This window comes from Talpa occidentalis, unplaced genomic scaffold (genome assembly GCF_014898055.3).
Source record: "Talpa occidentalis isolate TD23 unplaced genomic scaffold, MPIMG_talOcc4v2.1 talOcc4.7, whole genome shotgun sequence".
Taxonomy (NCBI): domain Eukaryota; kingdom Metazoa; phylum Chordata; class Mammalia; order Eulipotyphla; family Talpidae; genus Talpa; species Talpa occidentalis.
Genome location: NW_023605083.1, coordinates 97,974,786 through 97,997,961, shown reverse-complemented (window position 1 = coordinate 97,997,961; position 23,176 = coordinate 97,974,786). Strand labels below are relative to the sequence as shown.

The window sequence follows — 23,176 nt, the reverse complement described above, 5'->3', positions numbered from 1 at the left end:
TATAATGCAATGCTGAGTTGGGAAGGATGACTTCTACCCCATATGGTCCAGAGGTATTTAGGGGATGAGAGAAGAAATAATCCCAGTGAAAGACTGTGGGAGAAATAGTGTCTTTGGGAAAGTTCCATTTTCAGCATAGACAAAGAGCCAGATGAAACTGTCCAAGAAGAGACTGAGAATATTGGGACTTCCCAGGGTGCAGCTGGGGGAAAAGGGTGGGTTGTTGTGGAGCCCTTAGTTTGAGAGGCAATTCAAGTTTAAGAACTGTCAACCCCAATTCTTTGGTGCTGAAGTGTTGATCCAGGGGAGCTGTGTTGTGATGAGATGTGTTATAGTCCCTGGAAGTAAGATCAGCACTCAGGTGTAGTGGTGTCACTGGTGAGCTCTGCTTCGAGGCTTGGCAGTGGAGTGGATTTAGAAGTTGACAATTTCTGTGGTCCCAAAAGACTAGAGGTGGACCCCACAGAGGCACCATTCTCCAGTCCCATGATCTGGCCAGATATCTCCACTTGCCGTGGCACCTTTACCCAATAAGCTCAGACCTGAACTTCGACCCATCGTAGTTCCCCAAGGAGTGAAACCAGCAGTCTATTTACCAGCCCTGACTTAGGGCAACACACACATTTATGGATGTAGGGGCAGAGGGGAAATTTACTCCTACCCCTCTGGTTCTTCTCAGGCTGGTAGAGCAGTCAAATTAATGTCATTATCAGGCTTAATAACAGGTTAGTAGGAAAAAAGAACAAATTTAATAACAGAGGTATGGGGAGTCTATATGGATGTAGATTTTAAAGTAAATGGGATGAAACGAGCATATATATTCTGAAGTAAAGAATGGAATAGAGGCCTGGGCTTCAAGGAGAGAGATACAGAAGGAGGAGAGGGTGACTCATGACAAAGGCCAGAGACTCTGTAACTAGGTGTTTGCCCTGCCATATAGATAGTTTTCTCTATTTCTGATAAAAATCCTAATTCTGGGTAATACCCTCAATTTTGATTCTTTTAGGTAGGGAGCAGTAAAGTTTTTTGTGAATGGCAGGGCCTTGAGTGACCTCAACTTGAAATAATCCACATACCAACTGACGATCTTAAGGAGGGAGGACTTTTCTGGACAGCTTGGGGAAGCCTTTCCTTCATGGATGAGGAAACTCGGACTTAAAGAAGACAAGTGAGTTTCCCAGATCATGCTGGGATGGAAATCCAGGTCTCCTGTTTTCCAGGCCTCTGTGGAATGCTAGCTCTGGACTAGCATGGGGCATGGAGAGCTGAACATACCCAGAAAGCTGCCCCAAAGGATTAGCAGTAGAAAAGGTAGGGAAAAAAATTCACAAGAGAAGAAAGAAGGAAGGAACGAGTTGTGAGGAAAGAAAGAGAAGTGAGAAACCAGCAGAAACCTAGGCTGGCCCAGTGCCCTTTAAACAGGCCCTTGAGGCTGTGGAACAGGTCAGGCAGGGTGGCCACTTCCCCTCCCCCTCCCCAGAAAAATCAAGGCTCTGGGTGGGAGGACTGGCTCAGCTTCCAGCATTATGTCATTCAGAAAAAGGGATGAAAAGAAAAGCAACCCTCTCTGCTGATGGAGAATATGCAGAGGATAGTCCGGGCTGGCAGAAACCAGCTCCTTCCTCTACTGGCTGGAGATCTAAAACCAGGAAATGAAATACAAGGACACCTCTCAGGACAGGGTCACTTAGGAAATTTTACATTGCTGAAAAGGGCTGCTTTTAGGCAATCATGATATTTGTATTTTATGCAGGATTAAAAATAACAGGACTGCATGTGAGATAGAATTTTAGACTTCCAGGCAAGCCCTCCAACTCTGAATTTCTTGATTTTGAAAGTGTCCTGGTCAGTGACAAGACATGCCCTTTGGTTTATCAGGTTTAATACAGATCCTGCAGATCTCACCCCAGAGGTGGAGAGCCCTGGGGAGTGCCAGGTCTTGGAGTTACCCAGCCCCTGAAGTCAGGAGTTAGGGGAACCCCAGCCCCTCCCCCACTCTCACTCTATTAGTTTTCCGAACCCATTTGAGTATATCTGAAGAAGTACTAGTGAAAAACTAGAAACTTTCCAGAATACAGAAGTAGGAATCCAGATACCCTGGATTCTTTGGTGTCCATCTGGCAAATACTCAGTCCAGTGTGTCTCCCCGTCCAACGGCAGTGCCTAAGTGCTGGATACTTCTCGTCTCACCCTTGTGCTATGGACTGAATAGTCTCCCTGTCCACAATTTACATGTTGGAATCCTAACTCAGAGTACTTCAGAATATTTGGAAATCGGGTCTTTACAAAGATGATCAAGTTAAAATGAGGTCATTAGGGTGGGCCCTAATTCAATATGACTCGTCCTTATAAGAGGAGAGTAGCACACAGGTATGGACTTGTGGAGACCTCGGGGGAGACAGTCATCTTCAAGCCAAGGTCAGAGACCTCAGAAAGCACCAACCCTACAGACACCTTGATCTAGCACTTCTAGCCCCCAGAATTATTTAAACAAACCAGTCGATGATATTGTGAATGGTGCCACAGTAAACTAATCCACCATGTCTAGGAGCACCTTGTTACGTGGGCAGAGGGGGCTATTTCTCAGCACATACCCTTCACTAGGAAGTACAGGGCAGGATGTGTTGCCCAGGAGCTCTAAGTAGAAGACAAATTAGTTCCTGACCCTCCTGATCGAAACTGAAGCCCCACCTGAGCCCTGTCTCCAGGAACGTGCTAGTAGGTAAATTGGAAAAGGTTAGGGTCAGAAACATGTGTCCTGTCTTAACTGCCTCGAGTCCAGTTCTATGAATTGGGAAGGGAGTGGTTGCCCTGTCACTGAAGTCCTTACATTTTGGATCTTTTTAAAAAAGGGAAAAACAAAATTAGCCACATAAAGCAACACAGACGTTTTACAACAGAGCTCAGAAATCTCCTGTCCTTTCCAGAGCAGCCACAGACACACGTGACCTTCAGCAGAGCCTATGGGGGGATGAGTGACTCAGGTTAAGAATAGAAGTTTCGGGGGTGGACCTGATGAGGGGCCTGAGTCTGTGGGGAGAAATCCTGGGTAGGCTGTCCTAAATCTGAGTAATCTAGCTGCCTTGTCACGGCATTTGGCTGCCGTCCCAGCTCCCAGCGGAGCAATGACTAACTGAATTTCCACGGGGAGGGAGGAAACGATTAAGATCTTGCGGCAGCTGCAATCATCTAGGCGTGGTTCTGTTGTTGGACTTAGGCTCACGGATCCTGGGCCAAGGAGCAGAGGAAGGCAGCTCAGGCAGCAGAGCCTTCCAGATGGCTGAGCTGGAGCTGATGGTTCCGGGGCCGCTGCCCGGTATCAGCACGCACCCTCTGGACACTCTTAACCCAGCCTCTGACTCAGCCGACGCAGCAGAAGAGAACATGGGCTCCCTGGGGAGCCCCCAGGGGGAGATCGGAGGACAGGGCAGTGACTCTGCGGAGCAGGGGGTTCCTGGTGGCGAGGGACAGGAGGAGATTCTGTGTGACTTCTGTCTCGGGGCAGGCAGGGTGAAGGCGGTGAAGTCCTGCCTGACCTGCATGGTGAATTACTGTGAGGAGCACCTACGGCCGCACCAGGAGAACAGCAAACTGCACAGCCACCAGCTGACCGAGCCGGTGAGGGACCGGGACCTGCGTACTTGCCTGACCCACCACAGCCCGCTGGTCACCTTCTGCAACTCTGACCAGCAGTGCATCTGCCAGGAGTGTGCCCAGGGTGAGCACAAGGGCCACGCCTTGGCCTCCCTGGATGCTGCCCGCAGAGACAAGGAGGTAAGTGCTGGGGTACACCAGGGAAGGGGAGGCAGAGAGAAGGTGTGCCTAGTGGAGGCCAGGTCATCACTGCGGCTCCTGCAAGTTCGGACTTTGCTTCTGAGCTCTGGGTTCACCTAGAAAGGACGTTAGCCTTTACTCGGCTGTTTGTCAGGTGTGAATATCTGTTGCTCTTAGCTTTGGAAACTGAAGTAGGTCACTCTGTTCCCATCTCCACCCCCCTGCCCCTGTCCTTCCTCTACCTGTGTCTGTCTCTCATGTTTGCTGATTTCCTGCTATTTCTCACACAGCTTTTGGTGACTGGTGTGTGTCTGGGTGTGGGGCACAGGAATTGGGGGGCTTAGGGCAGTAATGTTTCCTGGGCTGGATCTGTGGGGCACACCCATCGGCAATCCATGAAATATAAACCTTGGTAGAAATTCAAGAGAAAAGAATCAAGCCTTCCCTCTAAATTCCTTTTCCCTTTACCACAAACGAAAGACTTGTAGAAAGTACCCTCTGGAGATACCGGTGTGAAACCCAAGCGTCTGAAAAGTGTTCAGATCACATTGAATTTGAAACTTACCTCCTCATTCAATGCCAAGGATGGCTGAAGTTGGGGAAAATAAAAGTTCCTCGTCAGGTAGTGCTCTCAGCAGAGACCAAGAGACACCACGCTTAGAACCTGTAACTTTATTCCCGTCAGATAAGGAACCAGTTTCTATGACGACCAGCTTTTCTGTGCCCTAAAGCTGAGAACCTAGAGAAGTTCTTGGGAGTGGATTTAGCAATCTTACAGGCTTCATTTCTCCTACTTTGATTTTCCCAGCATATTTATTTCTGAGAAGGGAAATGCAGTAGACTCGTCCATGTGTATTATATCCCCCCTCATGGTTGCTCCTACTTGCACAGCACTTGGCCGTGGGCACGCGTCAACCTCTCAGCAGGTGTTCCTGGGCAGCAAAGGAAGTTAGTTTCGGAAAAGGACAGTTTTATGTGCAGCGTCCCTCCTTCACGCCCTTTGTTACTGGGTGTTATTGGGACTGGTCTGGAAACTTGGAAAGTATTCCAGATGCTAATGAATCACCGTTTTCACTCTGGAATTCATTTGCCAACTGTTTCCAGTATCAGGAACTGTCCTGTTAGGGGAGCAGTTCACTGTCACCCCATTCCTTGTTTTCATAACCAGCCAGAGGCTCTGTATCAATAGATAGATACATTAAAGGAAGAAGCACCACATAATTGAGAAAAACAAGTTTGGATTCTTTTTCGTGAGCATTGCCAGATGCTAAATGCTTTCCATGGATTTTCTCATCCGGACCTTAAATAACTGTATGATGTGGCAACTCTTTTTTATCTCCACCACATTTGTGCATGTTCATGTAGCTGGCTAAATCACAGAGTGAGGAATGGAAGCTTGCAGAAAACCATCTGACTGGAGGAACCCAAGCAAGGAACCTCAAGATCACAGTATTATAAACTTACTTTTTTTTTTCCACCAAAAACTGGCTGCATGTACACTATAGATATTAAGGTAAAGTGTACTGTTTTCTCCTTTGGGTATATATCTGAATTTTATTTATTTAACTGGAAAAGCAGTACATGTACATATTGAAAAGCAGTGTCCACCAGATTACACAAGATTACGCTAGGAAGGACTGTCTCTCTGCTGTCCTGGATCCCCATGTCTCTCTCTTTAGAGATAAATCTACTCTTCCTTCTGTTTCCTTTCAGAAATGTTATATGTCTATTCCAGAATAGACATAATGTGAATCATAAATAATAGTGTAAACTGGAACGTTACAGAGATTCAAGGGAGTTGTAATTCTGAGCGGAAGGAGTTGTGTGGAGCAAGAGCAGAGCCCCCAAATCAGACATCTTACAAGAGAGCCTTGTAAGGTGAAATAGGGCCAAAGGCAGCTGGGTTAGGTCCCCAAGGGCAGTTTTGGGTGCTGAAAAGCAATCATATCCCAGATAATTGGTGGTGGTCCCCATTCACAACTTTTGCTTCCTGGTCTGCCTCAGAGAGTTCTGGTTCTTCCCATCCTGTGTCCCTATATTTTTCACTCAGAGTGCATTTAGTCTGTAAATGCAGCCACCTACTAGAAGCACCTCCAAATCTTAGGAGCCAATGGAACCCAAGAAACCAGTCCAGAAGATACCATACCTTGAGGTGGTTGCAGCCACCTTAGGATTATTTTGAAAGTGTTATTACACATAATGAAGGCTTTAGAAGCCCAGCATTCCCTTTAGCCACCCTGAACCTGCTGGAGTTTCTTGCTGAAGGTCACTTTGGATTGTGTTAAGGGCTAATTATTCAGGCAGGCAGATTGTGTACAGGAAACTGCAAATGGCAGGGTCAGCAATGTGGACACAAAAAGCAGCCGACATCCTGTATAGGGTCCCCAGAGCAACTGATTTTTCAGTTGCTAACTGAGCACCTTTGGAAGCTCTCAATGTCTCTAGCTTTGCTAGTAAACTAAAAACTGTTTGGATTTTGGGAGGTGGACATTCTTTGTTATTAGTTCTTTCCTGCTGGGCATCCTAATGGGGACCAGCTCTTCCTATTTGGGTTCTCAGTACTTCCCTTTCCCCCAGGCCAGCTTCTTGAGAACCCACTCACTTTCAAGAGCATCTGGTCTTCTCTGCTGGCTGCTAATTCTTCTCACCTCTGAACCGCAGGCTTGCTGTGGTGGCAATGAGACTCTGTGTGTGGGTGTAAGTCTGTGTGTTGGCACTTCTGTGAGTGCTTTCCTGTTTGTTCTGACAAGGTAAGAACCATTGGTTCTTTTGTTTTTCTTTAATTAGTGGCATAACTGCACTTTTAAAAAAAAGATTTATTTATTTATTTATTTATGCATATAAGAACTGGGGTACAGGCCAGAGGTGTGTGTGTGTGTGGGGGGGTTGTGAGAGGATTCATCACAGAGTGGAGAACAGAAGAGGCAGAGTGACTGAAATACACTGCTGAGGGGAGCAGCGGGCGAGACAGGAGAGGTCTTCTGTGCCATGTGGGTATTGCCTTAGCTGGCCGGGAATTGAACTCATGCTGCAGTGGCTGTGGATAGCTTCATAAGGTTGTGTCTTAACCCCTTGCACCACTAGGGAGACCCAGTACCATTGGTTCTTTCCTGTTCTTCCTCAAGCTTATCCAACATTATTATTATTATTTTTTAAGATTTATCTATCTATCTATCTATCTATCTATCTATCTATCTATCTATCTATCTATCTATCTATCTATCTATCTATTTATACAAGCACTGGGTATAGTCAGAAGTGCAGGAGGGTGAGAGAATTCACCAGAGCCAGAGCGGAGAGCAGAGGAGACAGAATGATGAGGTACACTGCTGAGGGGAGCAGCGGGCATGGCAGGAGAGGTCTGTGCGCCATGTGGGACCCTCGCCAGTGGCCAGGGATCGAATCCGCACTGCAGATGCTGCAGGCAGCTTCGCAACACAGCGTTCAACCGCTGCGCCACCAGGGAGGCTCTATCCAACATTATTGAGGGCTTCCTATGAGTTAAGTGTGAGGTTATGATCTTTATCCTCAGGGAGTGTGGACTCTAATCAGGAAGCCAAGGCATGCTCATGGCTCTCTGGGGTGTCAAAGGGCAGGGCAACCAAATACCACACCTTCCAAGGAGGGAGCCAACACTGGCAATAGGGTCAGGGCAGAGTTCTTGGAGGAGAGGCCTGAGTTGGCCCTGTTTAGATCTTGAAGTCCACTAATGACAGACCACTACTACAACCTCAGTGTTGGTTCCAGAAAGTGTGGGCCTGGATGCTGGGATGAACACAGCCCCCATGTAGAGCAGGAGTTAAATTTCTGATAACCGCAAGTATTTGTGCTTCTCTTGGGAGCAGTTATGCAGCAGTGGTCACAGCCTGTTTGCTGGAGCCAAAAGGCAGATGATTCAGAGCCACTCAGGAAAAGAATTTCTACTAGAGATTCTGAGGAATGCCTTGAACTCAGTATTATATAACTTGTAACTATGTCACTTTTTTTTTTTTTTTGGCTTAAACATTCCACAGGCTATATGTGTATTAAAAACAGGGAGCTGTCTTATTTTACTGGCCTAACTTATTTGATTGGTAGGTTCTGATCAATTGACTGAGGAAACAAGTCAAGGTCCAGGTAGACTCTGATGCTGCCAAATTGAAACACTGCAGAAGGGTCCACATTGTGTGGCAGAAATACAAAGGAACCACCACTGTCTGGAATTTTCTTTTCTTACTCCCTCTGCTGTTCCTATTTGTATCTCCAATCTTGCTACCAACTCTGGCTGCCACCTCTACCCTATGGATAGAAGTAAGAACAATCTGTTACATGCTCTAATGACTTTGCACCAGAGGAGACATTTAATGATTTGACAAAGATCATATAGCCAGCAAGTGGCAAGTCTTCAGACCCCAAATATTGAGCCGCTGGCACATTTGTCATCACTTTGCTGAAGTAGACAGAACTTTGTGCCCTTCAATGTAGGGCCATCCACACTCATGGGACCACACTCCTGCTTTTGTGCGGAGCCCATCCTGGCTGTGATGTGTGTGTGTGATTGCTACTCTGGGAAGCCCTGAAGCCAGCATCTGAGGCACCACATCATTTTCTAGCAACAGGAATAACTGGAGATGCTGGTCTCCCAAAAGGGCCCCACCTTTGAGGTAATTGGGACTGCCTTTCTTTGGGGTGACTCACTCAGAGTGATCCCCATTAGGTACTAAGGAGCCCTTTCCTCCTTTTATGGAAGTCTACAGACTGGGTTGAGTACCCTTACTGGATGCTCTCTGGGTGTCTTCCACGGCTTTGGCTCATGCTCGGGATGATGCTTTAACACAGTATTGTGCCATGTCTGTTGTTAGGTGTGTTCCGTTGTGCTTTCCACCACCTTTAAATAAACAGTTCGCGTTTCCCCCACTGCCCTGGAACAAGTCACTGTATAATACAGATAAGATTCCATGATCACCCCCAAATAGGCCAGACCATCTCTCCCCTTCCCTGCCACTTTCTCCCCTCACTCCTGGGCATGGTCTCAGGTCTCAGGGATGGAAGGTCACGAGGGCTCCCTCAGCTGCAAGGCAGAGTCCCAGCAGCTGAGTGAAAGTCACCTGCTTTCTGCAGAGTGTCCTGGTGAAGCAAGTCCCTGGCTTGCTCAGCTTCTGCCACTCTGGGGACCCTGGAACTGCCCCAGCCTTCAGCAGTGGAAAGGAGAGATCCTTCATTCATGCCCTTTTGAGTTCTATTCAAGCATAATGACTCATAGCTTCAGATGCAGATATAAGTTATTAAAAGCAGGACCTCCCCGGTGGCACAGGGGTTAAAGACAGTTCTATCAAGCTACCCCCAGTCACTGCAGCTTCCCCAACTGGCCAGGAGCAACCCACATGGCGCAACACTTTCTGTTTCCCACTCTGTCTCTGGTAAATCCTCTCAGACCCCGCCTGCCCCGCCCCCACCTCTGGCCTGTGCACCAGCTCTTGTATGCATAAATAAATAAAAAAATAAATCTTTTAAAAAAAGTTATTACCAGCAGTGAAAGCCTGCCTGCTTGCCTGCCTGCCTTCCTTCCTTCCTTCCTTCCTTCCTTGCTCCCTCCCTCCCTCCCTCCCTCCCTCCTCCCTCCCTCCTTCCCTCCCTCTGGTCTTCCCTCTTGCCACTGCAGGAGCAGGGAAGTGATAGAGCCTCTGAAGTCTGCAGGGACTTAGTTTTTATTCGCTGGCTCTCTTCTTGGCAGAAAGTGCTCAGGGCATCCCAGGAGTTAGAGGGAAGCTAAGCAGTGGGGTGAAAGCAGACAAATTCAGAGTTTTCAGGTAAGCATTTGCCTGGGCTGGAGGGTTCTCTCTGTCTACCACAGGAGTGAATAAGAACATTTGATAAGAAGTAGTCATGGTGGCAATAACACTAATAAGCATAATGACTATGGCAATGGCATCCTTGACATTGAGCACTTACAATGTGCTAACTACGAAGCAAAGTTCTTGTTAACACACATGATCTCATTCAAGCCTCACAATAACACTATGAATTAGGCACTTTACTCCAAGGTAGATGAAGAAATGGAAATCTGAAGAACTTGGTAGATTTTTCTGATGAGATCCCCACCACTGGCTCCAAGCCTGTGGTCCTTGTTCGGCTCTTCTGGAATTGGATGGCCTGGGCTCAACTCCAGTAATGAACTGTGTGACCTAGCATAGGCTCCTCCATGTCATGACCTATAAAATGGAGATAATGACACATACCTACTATGGGTATGGTAAGGATGATATAAGACAATTCATATCAATGCTTAAAATACTGACCAGCACAGCCCAAGGCATATACTCTTTGCATTTTAGCCAATTTGAATTGAGTCCAGCTCCAGGTGATGCTGGTTCACAACTGACCCTTTGTGCCTGTATTTGGGGGCAACCTGGGCAGACTTTGAAAGTTCATGGAAGAGAGGTGGAGAGTACTGCTGCTCTTGAGGACTTTCTGTGGGCACTGGGTTCCTTCCCTCTTTAACAGTTGTCCTTTCCTCTTCTTAGGCTGAGCTTCGGCGCACACGGTTAGAGCTGGAGCGGAAACTCACTCTGAATGAAAACGCCATTACCAGGCTCCAAGCCAACCACAAATCTGTTTTGGTAAGGCCGGTCTGGGTCCCCTCCTAGGGTTCAACATACCTGGCCACTGCTGTGGGCTCAGTTGGGCTCAGCTGGGGTTGTGGGACATGATGGGGCTCTGTACCCATCGGCTCCTTGGGGTTTCTCAACAAATGGGATGTAGCTGGCCAGCTACACCACGGGATGGCCTCACCTTGCTGTCAGGATTCGTTATGAAATGAGTTTAAGGTTCAAAACTGACAAACATTTTCTTTTTAATTGAGTAAAAGCGAGACTAGTCTTGTAAAAATAGCATTATTACTTTAAAATTTGCATATGATTTTTGACTAGGAGAAAAGGATGTAAGTGGGAATGGAGGTCAGTGTTAAGCTAGAATTTCAGGGGCTATATAAAATCTTGATTTTTTTGCATCATGGAAGGACATCCTGCATGTGAGTCTCACTAGCCCTTTGTCCTGGCAGGCAGAAAAAAATGGAGAACTGCTGGATTAGTGCATAATTCTTAACAAAGCCAGTGATATGCCAGGCTACTTAATTTTAATCTCTCTACTTTATGGCAACTTTCCATATATATACTCTTTTTTTTTTTAAATTTTTTTATTTATTTTTATTTATTTATTTATTTTTTTTTTTTTTAAAACTTTTATTTTTTTTTTATAGAGGCATGTTTTATTTATTTATTTGTTTGTTTGTTTGTTTGTTTTGTTTATACATGCACTGGGTACAGTCAGAAACGCGGGAGGGTGAGAGAATTCACCAGAGCCAGAGCGGGGAGCAGAGCAGGCAGAAGGACCGAAGTACACTGCTGAGGGGAGCAGCGGGCGGCAGGAGGGGTCTGCGCGCCATGTGGGACCCTCCCCCGGTGGCCAGGGAACAGCCGGGGATCGAACCGGCGCCGCAGAGGCCGTGGGCGGCTTCTCAACCCAGCACTCAACCGCTGCGCCACCGGGGAGGCCCTCCATATATATACTCTTAAGTGGACCCAGACAGTTCCACAGATGTTTCCATTAGTGGTATGTCAATAACCATCACTCAGAAGAGAATGCAGAACAATTGCTCTATGGCAGTGAGTCAATAGTATCATTTTTGCATACCAAGAATGATTCTATCCATCCATCCATCCACCCACCCAGCCACCCTGTCGCCTACCCACCCATCCATCCATCCAATCTAGATATATGTATAATATATATATTATATATATCCATTTAAACTTAATTTCTTCCCCCTTGATGTTTACAACTATTTATGACCATCTCTTTCTTACCCATGTAATCTTATGAAAAGAAGAAAAATAATGGCCCCATTAGCCTTATAAGCCTCCAGAGATTATTTATTTCCAGGTTTAAAATATTCTGGAGAACTTTGGGGCATCTTTCCTCTTCCAGCTTCACTTAGGTGCCCCAACTTTGAGGAAGTCTGTTGAGGTAATGGGGCAGCAATAAGAATATAGGGGCGGTTCTACAGCAGGTTCTCCAATAACTTTAAAAATTCCATGTTTTGTTCAATGTTGTTTTAATAATGGTGAGAAAACATAATTGATTCCCAGCTGGGGCTGCTAGGGCTGCTGTCTGTGTGAGTTCTCCCCATGCCTGTGTGGGTTTTCTGGTTTCCTTCCACACCCCACAGAGGTGCACATGAGGTTCACTGGCGTGTCTCAGTTGTCCCAGTTAGCGAGAATGTGGGTGTGTGTGTGAATGCAGCCTGTAGTTGGAGGGTGTCTTGTCCAGGGTTATGTCCTATCTGTGCCCGGATCTTCCAGGTTAGATTCCTGCCACCTGCCACCCTGGATTGGAAAAGAGGGTTGGAAAATGAATGAATGAATACAAATGATTGTTTATTTATTTATTTATTTATAGAGGCATGTTTTATTTATTTGTTTGTTTGTTTGTTTGTTTTGTTTATACTTGCACTGGGTACAGTCAGAAGCGCGGGAGGGTGAGAGAATTCACCAGAGCCAGAGCGGGGAGCAGAGCAGGCAGAAGGACCGAAGGACACTGCTGAGGGGAGCAGCGGGCGGCAGGAGAGGTCTGCACACCATGTGGGACCCTTCTCCGGTGGCCGGGGAGCAGCCGGGGATCGAACCGGCACCGCAGAGGCCGCGGGCAGCTTCGCAACCCAGCGCTCAACCCCTGCGCCACTGGGGAGGCCCACAAATGATTGTTTAATATTAGAAGTGTTTTGGGTCTTTATCTAGAAATTTGGCAATGTTTTGTGGCTAGAAATACACTATAGGAACTTAGCACTTGTTTATATTAATTAACCGATGTAAAATTGATTTTGTTGTATGTTGTTTGGCTTCCAGTTGCAGTTTCCAAGAACCTATCAAAGATGCTAAGTGAGATTTACTGTACATGTCATCCCTCCAGCACCCCTTCCAGTAAAGGCTCCCCTTGGTTTCCTCTACCCCCACCACCATTCTTACCTCTGCCAGACATCAAAGACTGACAGGCCTTCCTGAGGGCTGCATTCCTGATCCTGGCCTAGCAGGGTCTGCAGTCAAGCAGAGGTGCTCCCACTGCTTGGGATATCAGCAGGCCCCTATTATTGCCCCCCTTGCCCTCCCCATTCCATTCTGCACAGGTATGCTCATCTGCAGGCTCATCGGCACACACCCTGAACATTCCTGTCTGGTAGAGAAACCATATCTTAGATGTGCCTTTGCTGCTGATCAAAACATTGGACAGTTTCACCAGGCATAATAAATGCTGAGGAAGCTAATTCATACAACTGACTTTTATAAGAAGCCACATTATTAATTTGCCATAAGAATATAATAGTGAATATACTGAATATGTGCATTGCCCTAGTAGGAAAATCCATTTCAGAAACTTGAATAGCAGCCTCAGACTGTCAGAGTTGGAAGGGGTCTCAGAGATCAGAGCTCACTCTCTCATCAAATGGCCGAGGAGACTGTTAGTGATCCACAAATGAATGTTTACACCTTGGAGAGTAAATCCCAGGAACCTGGGGTTCATATGCTATTAAACGCTTTCTTTTACAATAGAAACCTGCTTCTTAATCTGCAGGTTTCTCAGGGTTACATTTCTGTATGTTAGGCTTTGATGAAGTTGGATACCTAACAGGTTCTTTGCTGCCCTCCACCCCGTCAGGTGTCTGTGTCAGAGGTGAAGGCGGTGGCGGAGGAGCAGTTTGGGGAACTCCTTGCTGCAATGAGGAAGGCCCAGGCCGATGTGCTGCTGTTCCTGGAGGAGAAGGAGGAAGCTGCTCTGAGCCAGGCCAACAGCATCAAGACCCACCTGGAGCATAGGAGTGCAGAGATGGAGAAGAACAAGCAGGAGCTGGAGAGGATTGCTGCCCTCAGCAACACTGTCCTGTTCCTGGAGGTACAGCTTGGTGGTGGGCCTAAGTGGGGGCGGTGTGTGGAAGCAGAGGCATCCATGCAACTAATACCAGGGAGCATCCCCATTCTGCTAGGCTTTTGATAAATGGGTAACTATGGAGACAGAGAGAAACAGGTCTTGATTTGGCAGAGTATAGGAGTATAGGAGGGGTAAGGGAGACTTCCCAGAGCAGGGAGACTGGAATCGGGTCATGCAAGATGAGTAATGTTAAGGAGAAGTATGTTCCAGGGAGGGAACAGCATGTGCAAAGCAGAGATGTTTGAGAAAACATAACTGATTTGGGGAACCAAAGCAGTTTTACAAGGTGGGGGTGGAGGATGCTGGGAACATAATGATGGGGGGTGAGGCTGACTCGTGTCTGGTTGTGAGAGAAATTTGTTCTTCATTATGAAATCACGGAAGCCAGTGGAGGACTTCAGACACCAGGCCAATGTACAGGTTTACAGTATACTGGTCAATTGTAAACCATGCCAACAGAGACTGAGCAGAGGCTGGACTGGCAGGGTTGAGACTGGGGACCTGTCACCTTCAGAGAGGACTGTGTGTGCTGGGTTGGTTGAGGAAGGCCTTTGAGAGCCTATGTGACTTTTCATTACAGTGTACTGTGTATTACACACTAAGCCACATGCCATTAGATATAGTCCTGTGAACATGTGATCTTAAGAAAGTGTTGACTGAGAAAAGATAGACTGTAATATAATCCAGAAAACACTGGTGGTGGGCATGGTGTGGCATATGTAGTTGTCTATGTGTGAAGCTGCATACCTAAAATGTATACAGTATTGTAAGCCAATGTTACCTCTATTTTTTTAAAAAAAAGGATGAAAGCAAGCATTTATTCAAGAATAAGGATCATGACCTGGGTCCACAACCAAGGGACAATGCCAGGGTGTTTTCCCTCAGGGTCAGGGTATAGGAGAATTTTAAAGGGCTGCAAGGAAATGGGGTCTGAGCTTAGGTCATTTGTTTGGAAACATTTGGAATAGCTGACAAGCTTCTTCATACAGAAGTCTGCAGTGAGGTTTTATGTAACAATCAGCAGATGGTCTCCTGTTTCTTTCCTAATGGTTGATAAATAGAGAATAAGGAGTTGCTGTTCTGTCCTGGTCACAGAGAAGGAGAAATCAGGGAGTGGGTGTTCTTTGTAGTTGCTGATAAGGAGTCAACAACTCACCTAGAATCTCAAGGTCTTAGTTAGAGGCAAGATGGAGTTTATTTGACTTAAAGTAGACTCCACAGAAGGAACTTGGGCTTGGGTGTATTTTCTGTCCTCCTGGATCTGTCACTAAATAAAGAGCTGTGTAATTTTTAGCAAGTCATTTAATCTCTAGGTTTTAGATTCCTTATTTATCAGACAATCACCTGAAAGTAAATAAATTCCAATGCTCTTTCAGCACTGATATCCCTGAGTGCAATGTTTTTCTTGATCACATTTTTAAAAAAGTTCACTTCTAGTTATAAAAAACATAAATGCTTGGGCCTCCCTTGTGGTGCAAGGGGTTAAGACGCAACCTGTGAAGCTATCTGCAGCCTCTGCAGCACGAATTCGATCCCCGGTAGGCAGGGAGCAACCCACATGGCGCAGCAGACCTCTCCTGACTTGCCTGCTGCTCCCCTCAGCAGTGTATTTCAGTCAATCTGCCTGTTCTGTTCCCCACTCTGTCTCTGGTGAATCCTCTCACCTTCCACACCTCTGGCCTGTACCCCAGCTCTTGGATGCATAAATAAATAGATCTTTAAAAAAAATGCTTATTGTGAAAGAAAATCTCTGAAAAATGAAGAAAAATAGGAAGGAAAACAGTCATCCATATTCCCACAACTCCAAGACAACCATAGTTAACCTTTTAATGAGTAAAAATAGAAACAGAGAAAGACAGACACATACTGACAGAACATCTTTCTTTCTGTCACTGTTCGCTTTTCAATATCAAAACAAAGAAAATATGAATAAATATTTGATTTCCCATGCCATGAGTTTCCCCAAGTTATCCCCCACAATGGGTATAATTTCTTTGTGTTTCTTTTCTCCTTTTATAACTTTAACATAAACATTTTAAAATATACAAAGTATATTGTCATATAAATTATTTATCTTGGTTAGCCATAACTTCTTTCCTCCAAATTGTTAGCCAGTTAAAACAACATGCATTAAATAACCCACCCTAAACCCCACTGGTGTACTACTGTTACTTTTATCAGATGTAGTACTAGGTCTAAATACTGTATTAAAATGGTTCTCTTTCTCCCAATCAACTCTCTGGTTTGGGCTTTTTCTTTTCTTTCTTTCACTGATTTATTCAACTATTTTGGTACACTTGTTTTCATCACTCTGTTTTTTGCTACATGAACTCTGCTCTGTGATCCTTTGATTGTATTTGAATTTTATGTTATATCTGAAATAACATAATCACATTATGTTAATGTGATTATCTACATGAAAATACTTTCCAAACTAAAGCACAGTGTAAGAACTAGACAAAATGGTGCATTGGATTGGACAAGGAAAAAGAAGCATTCCTGTCTGAGGACTTGTTTGTGGCTCTATCTCATGCTTTACCAACTCCTTTATTCCCTATTGTGCTTGATTTTAAATTATAAAAGAAAAAGAAGGGAAAAAATACTGAGGGAATGAAGGAAGTGAGAATGTTATCACCACTTGGGCTGTTGGCATAAAATATGTTCTTGTTCTTGGTCCTGCATGAGTTCTTAGTAGACATCTAGTGTCTCTGATTTTTTTTTGAACTGCTTTCCTACTTTAAAAAAAATGCTTTCTATTTTGTTAGACTCTGAGCTGGTTGGTTAACATATCCTTTGGTTGTGAAGTGTGTGTTATCAACCCATTTTATAGATGCAGAAAGTGATCTAAAGAGGAGAGCAGCCCAGTCTAAGAAATACAGACACCAAGGCAAGTTCTGCCATATTTGCTTTTCTGCAGGAGTACTGCAAGGTTAAGAACACGGAGGACAGCACCTCCCCTAGTGTTTACATAGGATTCAAGGATAAGCTCTCGGGTATTTGCAAGGTCATCACGGACTCCACTGCGCACTTGGTCCAGTTGCTGCAGGACTACAAAGAAAAGCTCCAGGAGTTTGCTAAGGAAGGTGAGGAACTTTCTGGGCTGTGGGCTACAGATGTGATGGGGTAAGTTGATGGGGAAGGTGAAATCAGGGAGAGTGTCACAATTTTGAAGCCATCCTTCAGCTAGATCCTGTCACTAAGAAACACTTATCTTGATGAGTTTATTTGATGATTAAGACCCAAGAAGGTGAGTTAGTCACATCATGCAATTGTGACATGCAATTGTGACATCATGGCATTGCTGTGACAAGCTGCTGACATTGTTGGTGCCTGTACTTTCAAGTGAAATTCAGGAGAAGAATGCAGTTCTTTGAGCACGGTTCTCTGACACACGATGAGGGTCGGCCCCATTTCTCCCAGGAAGCCCAGGAAGAGTAGCTGAGAAGTCCTGCCTCTTAGAGTCTCCTTACCTCATGGACAGGTGTGCATTCAAAACTCTCTGGTTTTCTAGAGGAGTATGACATCAGAACTCAAGTGTCTGCCTTTGTGGAGCGCAAGTATCGGACCTCAAAACCAGACCCCACCACCAGACAACAGTTCTTGCAATGTAAGTCGTGAGTAGCTTCCCCCTCCACTGTGAGTGATGTCAGCACAATGCTTTGCTGAAGTAGGAATGCCATCTCTCTGAGACTGTGTTTCTTGCAAATTTGGGTCTATCCCACAATGGTACATTTAAAAAAATGTTTAGCTTTTCATTTTGAAACAATTTCAAACTTACAAAAACATTGCAAAAAGAGGCAAAGAACTCCTGTTCATCTAACTTCTGTAAACATTAATACTTCACATAACTACAGCATACTGATCAAAACCAGGTTGTGACAATGCTGCTAACTAATCTACAGAATTTAGTCAAGTTTACCACATGTTCCACTAATGTTCCTTTTTGGGCCAGAATTTTGGACCAGTGTTCCATGTCTCCTCAGTCTCCCCCAATCGGGGTTCATTTCACAGTTTTTCTTGTCATTTATGACCTTGGTATTTTTGAAAATCCTGCCTACTAAATGATTTTTATTTTATTTTATTTTTTTAAAGATTTATTTATTTATTTATACAAGCACTGGGTACAGTCAGAAGCGCCGGAGGGTGAGAGAATTCATCAGAGCCAGAGAGGGGAGTAGAACAGGCAGAGTGACGGAATACACTGCTGAGGGGAGCAGCGGGCGGCAGGAGAGGTCTGTGTGCCATGTGGGACCCTTGCTGGCGGCTGGGGATCGAACCGGTGCTGCAGAGGCTGCACTGCGGGCAGCTTCGCAGCCCAGCGCTCAACCTCTGTGCCACCAGGGGAGGCCCCTACTAAATGATTTTTTCATAGTCTTGCTTGACCAGAACTGTCTAACTCTTGTCCTGTCTAACCCTTGTCCTGTCATTATTCGGTATTGACCTAGTCTGGGAGCATTTAAAAAAAATGTGTTTCTAATCAAGACTTCATTATGGCTAACAAGTTCACAAAGTCCCGTCTCCCAGTAGAAAAAGGCTTGCGTCTGTGTAGTTAAGCCTCCCCTTTATACCATTTGGCTAATTTATCACTTTGGAACATGACTTTGAACCTTGTTTCCACTTGCTTTCTGGGAGTGACCACTGGCTGACTAACTCTTGTACCCCCCCTTTTCTCTAGTTATTATGTGGAGCCTCGGGTTCAGATGACTATCTCTTGTTGCCCCCAACTCCTGTTTTCCCCAGATCTTCTTGACTGCCACAGTTTTCTTTATTTATTCTTTCTGCTTCCTGACAGAAACACATTTATATTTTTATAAATAGATACAAGAAACCAAAGACCCTTTACTCTTACCATTTAAAGAAAATTAAATATATCCTATTATAGTCTCTTTTCTTTGGCATTACAAATACCTTTTTTCATACATGGTATTAACCTTTTCTCTGAGTCTTGTTATGGACTTTGAGCCTTTTATAGGTGCAGCTTGTTCAGCTATCAAGGGACTGAACTCAATTTGTTAACATGACTAATAGGAGCTACTTTTAAGCAGGCCTTTTTCTCCTTTAAGCACTGACATCCTGCCTTTGACATTCCTAAGAGTATCACTGCTTTCTGGCAGTAATAGAATGTTCCAGAAATTCAGACCCATTCTGATTTCCTTGCCCCATGATATGTAATCACCTACCTTCTTGAGCATCTTGGATCCCTGTAGATGACAAGAACAACATTATTGTCCAATATCTGGATGCTGAGGATTATCAAAGGACATGGGAGAGGGTAAAAGTGCTACTGCTGCTGTTATTGGGGCCACTTTTAGTAAACAGAGCTGCTGAGTAAATGCTTGTGATGATCCTTAGTTCACACTCAGTTTTGCTTTTGACTCCCTGGAATGTTATATCCTTCTTCCAAATGTGGTTTCATTGACTACTAAGAGTTTCTTTGACCTAACAGTAGTGATATCTGATGGGGGGGGGGGCCCTAGTCCCCCTAGTCAATTAAAAAACTACATTTATAGTAAAATAAAGATACTTTTGCTTTAAAACTGAAAAAAAATAGAAGAAATTTCTCTGACTTGGATACAAGCAATTTGGGAATTCTGGGTTAAATGAAGATCATTTTACTAACTTTTAATATGCAAATTCATTTGGCAAGTATATATTGAGCATCTCTAAGCGAAAGCCCTGGGATAGAGTCCCACTTGAAATGTGGAGCTTGTAGTTTAGAAGGAAGACAAGCATGGAGCAGACAAACACACAAATAAATTTTTAAACATTCTGATCAATACCATGAAGTCTCAAATACCAGGGTGCTCGAGAGAGACTGATGGGAGGCATCTAGTCTAGGTGAGGACCTGCCTGAGGACTTGAGCCCTTGGGAGCAATCTAAAGGATCAGTAGGAACCATCCAGACTCAGGTTAGGGTGATGAGCACATTGCGAAGGGAATGGTCTGTGCTAACATTGGGTATAGGGGTGTGGTGGGGTGTTTGGAATCTGGCCGTCAAGGAGGAAAGGAGAGGAGAGGACAAGTCTGAAAACAGAGGGAAGGGGTCACTGTTTCATTCCAAGGAGCACCACCCAAGGGCTTTCAGCTGGGGCATGTTGATTCCCCGTCACTTACACCTTGAAGTTAGTTAGTGCTATGGTTCTCTGGTGGAGAAGGTAAGGAAGGGGGTGAGAGAGGCCCATTGGGTGAGGAGCCAATGGCACTAGTGAGGGTGAAATTTGACTAGTTGCTTAGATGGAGGGTGAAGCAGTGGGCTACAGAGACATGGGTATAATCCACAGCACTTGAGGCTACCTGTGTGTGTGGTGGCAAGTGGGAGGTGAGGAAGAGGACAAAGAAATGTCAAAAATAAGTTTGAGAGGGCCTCCCTGGTGGCGCAGGTGGTTGAGCGCTGTGCTGTGAAGCTGTCCGCAGTCTCTGCAGTGTGGGTTCGATCCCGACCGGCTGACGAGAATCCCACATGGCGAAGCAGACCTCTCCTGTCTTGCCCACAGCTCCCCTCAGCAGTGTATTTCGTCAGTCTGCCTGTTCTGTTCCCCACTCTGTCTCTGGTGAATCCTCTCACCCTCCCGCACATCTGGTCTGTGCCCCGGTTCTTGTATAAAAATAAATAAATATTAAAAAAAATAAGTTTGAGCATGACTTGAGCAACTGAGTGCATGGATGTGCTAAGAAAAGGATATGTTTGGAGGGGGGTGTTTGAGAGCCTGCAATACTAAATATTAGTCAAATATTAAAAAAAAAGGAGTGAATAATCAAATGTGTATGAGTACTTATTTCCCCAAGCCCTTGCCAACACTGGCTTTGGGTGTGTTTGTTGAATGAATAAATGAATCAAAAGACTATTCCTTGACTCAGTTTAGTGCCTAATAGAGTAAGTACTAAGCCAGGCAAAGTTCAGAAAGGAAGAAAGGAGAGTACTGTGTTCTCTGTTTCCTTGTGTTCACACACCAGTTTTCCAAGGGGAATGGGAGATGGAGGTTTTCTCATACTCTGCAGCCAGCTGGATTTGAAGCATTCTGTCTGACTCAGCTATTCCTGACCTACTTTCCCTGCTTTCCGTATCTCCCTAGATGCTTGTGATATCACTTTCGATCCAGAGACAGCACACAGGTATCTCCGTCTGCAGGAGGACAATCGCAAGGTCACCAACACCACGCCCTGGGAGCATCCTTACCCAGACCTCCCTAGCAGGTTCGTGCACTGGCGCCAGGTGCTGTCCCAACAGAGCTTGTACCTGCACAGGTACTATTTCGAGGTAGAGATCTCTGGGGCAGGCACCTACGTTGGCCTGACCTGCAAAGGTATAGACCGGAAAGGGGAGGACCGCAACGGTTGCATTTCTGGAAACAACTTCTCCTGGAGCCTCTATTTTAATGGGAAGGAGTTCACGGCCTGGCACAGTGACACAGAGACCCCACTCAAAGCCGGCCCTTTCCGGAGGCTGGGGATCTACATTGACTTCCAGGGCGGGAGCCTCTCCTTCTATGGCGTCGCACCTGATGCCATGACTCTGGTTCACAAGTTTGACTGCAAGTTTTCAGAACCAGTCTACCCTGCCTTCTGGCTTTCCAAGAAGGAAAACTCCATCCGGATTGTGGATCTGGGAGAGGAACCTGAGCAGCCAGCGCCGATCTCAGCGCCCACCCCAGCGCCAACCTCTGTGGAGGCTGCACCCTGAGACTCCCAGACTTTTGATCTGTACTGTGCTATCCCCTATTTTTCTAGTCACTCTCAGGAATCTAACTCCTTTTCATCATCTAGTGATATTCTCCTGTCTGTCAGATGAAAAACCAGGAGTCTTCAGGGCAATCCAGATGATTCTGGAGCAATCATAATAAATTGCTAAGTTATTGCACATTTCCTATGACCCAGACATTGTTCTGAGTGCTTCCTGGCTATGAACTCCCTTAACCCTCCTAGTGGTCCCGTGGGGTAGATATTCACATCAGCCCCATTTTGCAGATGGGGAAACTATGGTCCTTGCAGTTAACTACCTTGTTCAAGGTCACCGTGGTGACACAGGGAGTGAGTGGCAGAGCCGGATTCACACCTGAGAGCTGACATTGGACTTTTAACTACTACCTCATGCTGCCTTCCTCATTAGATCATGGGTGTTTTGTAAAGGAGTAAACCACACGAGGAACTATATACCTGGAAACTGAGCGTGAAACCCTCCTCTCAGAGTCTGCAGATGTCTTTGCACCCCATGTCTCTTTGGGCCATGTAGCTGTGCAGGGACAGAGAGTTCATTACCTCACACAGCAGCTCATGTTGTTTTTGGACAGTGAGGATACAACACCCTGATGGGGTCCACATCTTATTCACCATGACCTCTGGGGGTGGGGGTTCCACACCTGGACTGTGTGGATATGCTGATTTCTCTTCAAAGGACAGTTCTTGGGAGGTTTGAGGGCTGTTCTCAGGCACATTCTTTGGGGAAGTATTTTTGTTTTCATATTGTATTTCTCACTTTTCTTACGGTTCCCAGGCCTTTCACCCCCTCACCATTTCATCCTTCTTTGACAGATGTGCTCCCCAAACCTTCAGGAAAATGACAAACTATCTTTATTTATTTTTTTTTTTAAAGAAGTCTCTCTTTTTTTTTTTTCTTAAGGATTTATTTATTTATTTATACAAGCACTGGGTACAGCCAGAAGCGCGGGAGGGTGAGAGAATTCACCAGAGCCAGAGCAGGGAGCAGAGCAGGCAGAAGGACCGAAGTACACTGCTGAGGGGAGCAGCGGGCGGCAGGAGAGGTCTGTGTGCCATGCGGGACCCTCCTCTGGTGGCCAGGTAGCAGCCAGGGATCGAACCGGTGCCGGGGAGGCCTCGGGCAGCTTTGCAACCCAGCACTCAACCTCTGCGCCACCGGGGAGGCCCGACAAACTATCTTTAAATGGGTTTCTGCCAGGTCTTTTCCTGTGTCCTGCCCAAGGCAAGACTTTCTCTTTGAGTCTGATGGTCTATTTCAATAATACATTATTTCAGCATCACTAGGGGTCCGGCCTATGTCTATATCCAAGGATTCATACAGTATAGGATTTAAATTTTGTATGGATTTTCAAAATTTAAATTTCATTGAATTTATATTTTATTTGAATTCTGGCTTCATCACATCACTGCTGTTTGCTGAAATAGTTTTGATTCATGGTTCCACATTCAAAATATTACTTCTCCTTCCTAGCTTCATGTCCAGTGGCAACCTTTTTCTTTTTACATCTTAATCTTGATCAATATATTGATTAGGTAGGGCCCAATACAGCTCTCAGCCAGTCCCCTTGGGTTGCTACCCCACATGCGCTGGCAGAAAGATGCAGTACTGGAGCTTGCCTTTTGCTCTTTGTCCACAGGACCCAGTAAAGGATTTTGTCAATGGCAGAGATCAAGACACTCTCTGTCTACATTTCCTTACTCTGCCTGTTTCATAATGTGCTCATCT

General features: G+C 45.5%; 1 protein-coding gene across 1 annotated transcript; it reads left to right on the top strand.

Moving 5' to 3' along the window:
• The first annotated feature begins 988 nt into the window (after positions 1–988).
• TRIM16 (tripartite motif containing 16) lies at positions 989–22,162 on the top strand. Its single transcript, XM_037492330.2, has 7 exons — positions 989–1,168; positions 3,218–3,774; positions 10,278–10,373; positions 13,465–13,698; positions 16,652–16,817; positions 17,246–17,341; positions 20,808–22,162. The coding sequence occupies exons 2-7, from the start codon at positions 3,277–3,279 to the stop codon at positions 21,413–21,415; spliced, it is 1,698 nt and encodes a 565-aa protein (XP_037348227.1). The 5' UTR covers positions 989–1,168; positions 3,218–3,276; the 3' UTR covers positions 21,416–22,162.
• Positions 22,163–23,176: the final 1,014 nt, after the last annotated feature.